The sequence below is a fragment of the Priapulus caudatus genome, unplaced genomic scaffold (assembly GCF_000485595.1).
Source record: "Priapulus caudatus unplaced genomic scaffold, Priapulus_caudatus-5.0.1 Scaffold485, whole genome shotgun sequence".
Taxonomy (NCBI): Eukaryota; Metazoa; Priapulida; class Priapulimorpha; order Priapulimorphida; family Priapulidae; genus Priapulus; species Priapulus caudatus.
In genome coordinates, this window is record NW_014577546.1 from 23,023 (window position 1) to 29,737 (window position 6,715).

Genomic DNA, 6,715 nt, shown 5'->3' on the forward strand with positions numbered 1-6,715 from the left:
TCAGCGCCCTCCTGGTAGCCGACGAGGTCGCACACCGTACACGTCCCCGCTGCTCGGCTTCACAGCCTCCGTCGGAGCGCACTGCAGGGCAAACAAACACAAGAACATCCATCCGGCGTGAGCACGCCGTAACTGAATGCGTAAAACAATGTGATAGCGTATAGTAATGAAGTTATATAGAATATGGGCTATTCTATATACCTATAGTATAATATATATTCACACCATGATATTGAGATTATATTCCATACGATAAACTCCAAGAATAGGTTACACAATAGGCAATCAACTGTCTCCGCCGCCTGACCTCGTCACCGGGCCAATCCCTGACCCCCAGTCACCCGGCCCCCCGGGGCCGATCACCGAGCTCGTCGGGCCCGACCGCCCCCCGCACCCGTCACCGCCCATCATGCTCCGCAGACCGCCCCCCGCCTCTCCCCGCGCACTCACGGCCCCGCGACCCTCCTCCGGCACTGCCTCACAACATGAGTTTGTAGTCAGCGGTAATGAGAGGCACGGCCCAGACTTGCCCGTGATGCTCAGCATGGGTTCGTGTCTCGACGAGCTGGAGGAAACACCTCTCCCCTGATGTAGAACATACTTTGGCGAGCATCCGCCCACTCGCACTCAGCACCCCCCCGGCTCCGCCGGTGGACTGAACCCACGGGCCGCCGTGGAAGGAGGGTCCGCCGCTGTCAACGACAATACGAAACAATATCACCGCGATGATGACCGATGTTAACCGCCGGCGGGCGCCGGGCAGCGTCGCCCGCACCCCCCGCCGGAGAACGAATGTCACCGAGCGCACGACAAATGTCCGCCCCCATATACTAATCGCCTGGGATAATCTACTAAGACAAACCGTCTACAATAACTCGAAAAAGCTCGTTAGGTACCACGCCATCGACAAGAACCCCGGCGGGCTGATAACAGTGGCCAAGATCGAGGCTAAATTGTCCAGGGCCGCCGTTTCAAGGCAACAAAAATTTGATCTTAACTTAAGTCTTAACATTAAACATTTCTCCTAGACCGTCGACATCACTGTTGTTTCGTGATTGTTATGAGGAAATCGTGCTACGATTTTTCAATGTCTCCGTAAACTTACGCAGCATTGTCTGTCAACGGTCTATAGAGAAAAAGTTAATAGTTAAACTAATGTAGCCGCCCAATTTTGTGTCTGAACAACGGCCCGCACCTGGTTGCACGTGATGAGGCACATTTTACAGCACACGTGCCCAAGCATAACTAATCTTTTATGTGAAAGCTAGACTTTCAAAAAAACCGTTGTACCTGCAGCGTTTAGAAGAAATCACACCGTGTAATCAACGTCCATAGTCTTCAGAGTAGTGGGCACGATATATTATACCGCACACAAGTCAACTCTCAAGAGGGTTGACTTACTGCTTTATATATATATCTCGCCCCTCCCTCTCTTCTCTAAATCCTCTCTCTATAATAGTATAATACATAAAATAGTATATATATACTCAGGAGGCGCAGCAGCGAACCACGTCACCTGCTGGTGCCGGTCCCACATTTCGTCTATGCGAGCGATGTAGGGTCGCTCGCTCTCCGAGCGCACATACACGCAGTCACCCAGCTTGAACGTGCCCAGCGGAATGTTGTACTGGTCGTAGTAGCTGCAACCCTCGTCCGGGTTCGCAACGTTGCACGACACGTTCTGCAACGAAACGGACGCAGGATCATTGTTACCGTCGATGACAACAGATGCGACAAGACTTTCGAATTGACGGAAGAGAAGGAAAGGACTCGAATTCTTACACGATCTGAAATCTTGACGTGAATTCTAATTAAATACAAATTGTTTCCTAGGAATTCCTCGTTGCTGTTTAGCCACATATCGTCAGAACTCTTACATGAATTTGTTAATAAATTTATTTTTATGAAAACTCTTTACATGATCTGAAATTTTTACATGAATTTTTTAACACAAATTATTTCTTGTAGGTATTCGTTGTTATTTAGCCACGTGTCTTTTTAAACCTGGATTTGACCTTTTTTTTGCAAAGTAGTATTAGACGAGAACATATGACAGAAGGGTTCGCACACCGCACCCCCTCGCACTCCCCTGCTACACTGGCGCCACCTACCGGTCGGTCCTTGTCGATGATCATGAACTCTCCGTGGAAGCCGCTCGCGTCGTAGGCCTTCTTCGGAGCGAAGACGGACGGGACGCGCGTCGGCACCAGGGGGCAGTCGCGGGCGACGACGACGACGTGCGGGTTGACGGGCGCTTGCCACTTCTTGATTGGCTTGAAGCTGCGGCTCTTGACGCTGTAGCGTGACTCGCAGACGAACACGTCCTTGTCTTGGAAGCCCTGCGAGGCGGGTCACACACACGTGTATAGATTTACCCCTCGTTTATATACGAGTTAATATACGATCACGAGTCTAGTGTCAGACCATGGGTTGTTTATATACTCGTGTATAGGTTAACCCTTTGTTAATATACGGGCGCGAATGTAGCGTCAGACTGTGCATGGGTAACGTACGTGTGTATGAGTTAACGACTCGTTAATATACAAGCACGCCCCGAAACCGACTCCAGGGTCGTTTATATAGTCAAATAGATTAGGTATATATAGGTTAAACTTCATTTATAGGCAAGCATGCTAGGAGACTACTGTCAAACTTCTAGTTGTTCATGTACAAGCACGCCACGAAACTAGCGTCAGCCAACGACTACCGCGCTCGCGTCTGTCCAACTCGTTACCACGGCGACGGACAACGCTCACCTCCGGCCGGCTGGTGAAGTAGTTCTTGACGAACATGACGTGACACTTGCCCAGTACGCTTCCCAGCGGTCGCTTGGCCTGGTAGTCGCTCCTAAACACTTCCTACAGGCAAAAGCAAACGTCTGTAGCTCGACAAATATAGACGGCGTGCATTACTCACTGGGATGGAAAAAGATGGCATTGTAAGGCATAAAGACTAATGGCGCGCAGATCGAGAATCGGTTGTGCAGCGAAAAATGTACGTGATGTATCAGAGATGATTGATACAGCTTATGTTAATTATCTAAATGAATTAATGACGTACTGTCCCAGCATTCACCTAGCTGAACACGCATATATATATACTCCCTGATACAGATATACAGAAATTCACAAACATTAATGCACACTCACATAGACGCACGCACGCACGCACGCACGCACGCACGCAGGCATGCACCCACGCACACTCACCTCACACACGCACGCACACACACAAACAGACACACACACACACGCACGCACGCACGCACGCACGCGCTTCCGTACGAAGAGAGTGACTCTCGGAGAGCAACAGTGCAGTGTAAAGTCTAGACCATCTACCTTGTGCAGAGAAAGCTGGCTGAAGTGCAATCTGTGGCGGCGGCGGCAGCGGCGGAGGCGGGGGATAGTGCTGAACGTAATGCCCCTGGTTTGACACGAGGCTAGCGGGATGCGGCTGAGGATGGTGGGAGAACGGGAGAGAGGGCCTGGGCAGGTAGGCTACTCCAGCCGGCAGCATGCGACCTTGAGAAAAAAACAAACTGGGTAGAGTGCAGTGCTCATGCAGAAACCGCCATCACCTTTGACCCCATCACGTTACGTTAACAGGTTAACCTTCAGACGCCCCTCAAGGTCAGTGAGTGTGAAACCGCAATCCAGATTAGGCAACTTCACACGCAAGCCGACGTTCCGACGCCGAATTCCGATTAAGACGTAGCGCCGCTGCGTCTGTCACACTGTGAGCACACAGCGGACGCACGAGACGACCGTGGCTCCCCCTGGGAGAGGGACGGCGCGTGAGTTTAGCGGAATCGGGCGTCGGAACGTGGCTGCGTGTGATCGACACCCACCACCGACCAATATTCAGTTAATCTCGGGCTTCGAACTTCTACTATCGCTACGATCGTTACGTGAAAGGCGGTGTAAAAAAAACTCCAGCATGCGGGGAAAGTGTGTTACTGTGGTTACGTGCATCGAATGGTCGGAACAGCGCCCCCTCTCACCGCCGAGACCGAGAAAGCGAGAGAACAAGAGAACGTAGACGATTTATACCTTGCATGTGCGGAGGCATCATCTGCCCCGGCGGCAATCTTGCGTGCTGGCCCGGGGGTCCCATGTATGCTCCCTGCGGGGTGATGCCGCCGGGATGGGGGTAATGCGCAGGCATTCCGTTCTGCTGCGGGGCGTGGTGGTACCCCGGGGGCGGGGTCTGGGGGACGTGGGGGTAGCCCATCGGCAGGCCCCCGTTTTGCGGGTGAGGGTACGGGTGCGGGTGCGGGGGCATGCCTACACGGTAGAGAGAAGAAAAAAAATACAGAAACAAAAACAACGAAGAGGTGATAACACATCAAACGGCAAAACCTCAAACTGCATGCATGCGTTCATCGGTGCGGGGGGTCGGCGACGCCGACGCCGCTGCGATCGCCGACCGAGCGTGAAATAAAATCGCACGGCGACAACCGTCACCCACGTCACACCACGTCAAATATCATCGCTGCTCTCAGTGCGCGGGGTTGAAGCACCTCCGAGCTAGCGACGCATGCAGAATGTCATGCGGTAAACGCGTGCTCGCGCAATGATTTATTGCAACTACCTGACCACTCCCTACCCACCTCTTCTCCCAGTCTTGAGTTCCTCCCCCGCGCGCGCATACCTTGTAGCGGCGGGGTGCCATGGGGCCACCAAGGTTGCCTGGCGCGCGGCGACCCCCTCCCTTCTCCTCTCTCAGCCCTCCAGCACCGCGCATACTTGTAGCGGCGGGGCTGCGTGGGGCTGCCGCGGGCGGCTGCAGCCGTTGGCTGCCCCCTTCCACCCCCTCCCACTCCCGCCTCTCCCTTCCTGCCAACCCCCCCCTCGCAGTACCTCTGAGCGGCGGTGCCGGGGGCTGCGGCGGCGCGCTGGCAGAGCGGGCGCGCCACCCAGGTTGCCAGGTGACTGCAGTTGCTTCGCCGACGGCTGAAGTATGACGGCTGAGCTGCCGCGTAGTTCACGCAGCGCCGCAGTTCGTGCACGCATGTCCGTGTCCTTGCACTGTGCTTCATGATGCGCTGGCTGTTCGGGAACGGCCTGCCGGGAACACGGCGAAGAGTCAGTCGTGAAGGTCGAGGCCAACTGCGAGCGACGCACACCACAGACAGTCCTGGTCGGCTGCGCTAGTACCCACACCAGGAGTTGTTTGTCAGAAACATTATTATAGTCTTAATGTGATTTGTTATTTTTTATTTGGCTGTTAAAGCTAGTACCTGTACGCTATAACCGTCTCTTTGTTCTCTGGCAGTCCCTTCCAATAACACAAGGTATCGTTTTCTGAGGAACAAACACATTAAAACAGTTGCTCACGCGAATGAAAACCTGCGTGAGGTATGACATTAGACCTATTGACAGAAAACCTATGACACGTCCACTTTACAAGTTACTGGCTTTAGCCATTTTTACCCCGACCATTTTTTAAAAGATTCATAGCATATACTTTCATGTTCCAACACACAGGCCTGTGCCACAGCCACATCCACACCCTGTACCCTACGATGCGTCCTGCCGCTACATCCCATGTCAGCGGCTACACCCAACGCCACACCCACGAGCCCACGCCACTGCACCCTACGCTGACCGCTCCTCTCCGCTCCATCCCCATGTCACCGGCGCCCGGGGCCGGACCAACACGCCACACCAGCGGACCCCCACACCCCTGCGAGCTACGCCGCTGCCTCCTGGCGCCCTACACCCATGTCACGCGCCCCGCACAACGCCACCACGCCACCCACCACACCCTGCCACCCAGTACGCGCGTCCCCTCGCGCTACATCCATGCCTGCACGCGCCCGCACCCGAACCGCACAACTCACACCACACCCCTCCGCCACCCTACGCGCGTCCTGCGCTACATCCCCATCGTCACGCGGGCACAACCATACGCCCACACCACCACCGACACCTGCACCCTACGCTGCTCCTGCGCGCTACATCATGTCACCCGCGCCGCACCAACGCCACACCACACCCACGCACCTGGCACCCTTACGCTGCCATCCCTGCGCTCTACATCCACTGTCACGCGCCGAACAACGCCACACCACACACACCCCCACCCTCTACCCCCCCCCCGCCGCCCCCCGTCTAGCGTCCTGCGCTACATCCCATGCTCACGCGCCGACAAACGCCACACCACCACTCACACCCTGCCACGCTACGCTGCGTCCCTGCGCGCGACACTCCATGCTCAGCGCGGACAAACCACACGCCACACGCACACCACCACCCGCACTCCTCACCGCTGCCGTCCTGCGCTCACATCCCCATGTCACGCGCAGCAACCCAACGCCACCACCAGACCCACACCCGCACCCTACCGCTGCCGTCGCCTACCGCTACATCCCATGTTCACGCCGACCAACGCCACACACATGCTACCCAACGTCCCTCCACACACCGCATCCCGCTGCCCCACCCTGAGCGCCACGCGCCCAACCCGCGCCCCGCGCCCTCACGACCCACCCCGTGCCGCACGCTTACCGCCCGCCACGTCCCACCCGTGCTCCTGCGCACCCCACACCGGTACCCCCCCGCCGCTTGGCGCCTATGCCCCAACCGCGTTCCTGCCCACCCCCGCAGCTCCGCACGCCCCACCCTGCTGCACCGCTCACCCCGCCCCACCGCCGCGTGGCTGCGCCCTCAGCCCCCCACCCGAATCCTGCCCCCGCCCCGCGCCCAGAACGCTC

The 6,715-nt window shown here is 56.2% G+C and overlaps 2 protein-coding genes across 2 annotated transcripts in view; both read right to left on the reverse strand.

Annotated features, from left to right (window-relative positions):
• Positions 1-2,879, reverse strand: LOC106810898 (protein polybromo-1-like). The gene is made up of 5 exons (XM_014814369.1): positions 2,757-2,879; positions 2,112-2,339; positions 1,517-1,681; positions 451-585; positions 1-81 (listed from the first exon to the last, which is right to left on the reverse strand). Exons 1-5 carry the CDS (start codon positions 2,790-2,792, stop codon positions 1-3), a joined length of 645 nt encoding a protein of 214 aa, XP_014669855.1. The 5' UTR covers positions 2,793-2,879.
• Positions 2,880-3,241: 362 nt separating this feature from the next.
• LOC106810899 (protein polybromo-1-like) overlaps positions 3,242-6,715 on the reverse strand; it is a 21,996-nt gene continuing 18,522 nt past the window's right edge. Inside the window, exon 13 of the mRNA XM_014814370.1 lies at positions 3,242-3,521. Coding sequence (XP_014669856.1) covers positions 3,440-3,521 — 82 coding nt within the window. The 3' untranslated portion in view covers positions 3,242-3,439. The remainder of the gene's footprint in view (positions 3,522-6,715) is intronic.

Excerpts from the sequence above, each read along its gene's own strand:
- LOC106810898 (XM_014814369.1), bottom strand. The coding sequence starts at position 2,792 with ATGTTCGTCAAGAACTACTTCACCAGCCGGCCGGAG. Across the intron at positions 2,340-2,756 it reads ACTTCACCAGCCGGCCGGAG|GGCTTCCAAGACAAGGACGT; the intron begins GTGAGCGTTGTC and ends CCCGCCTCGCAG. Across the intron at positions 82-450 it reads CGGAGGAGGGTCGCGGGGCC|TGCGCTCCGACGGAGGCTGT; the intron begins GTGAGTGCGCGG and ends TTTGCCCTGCAG.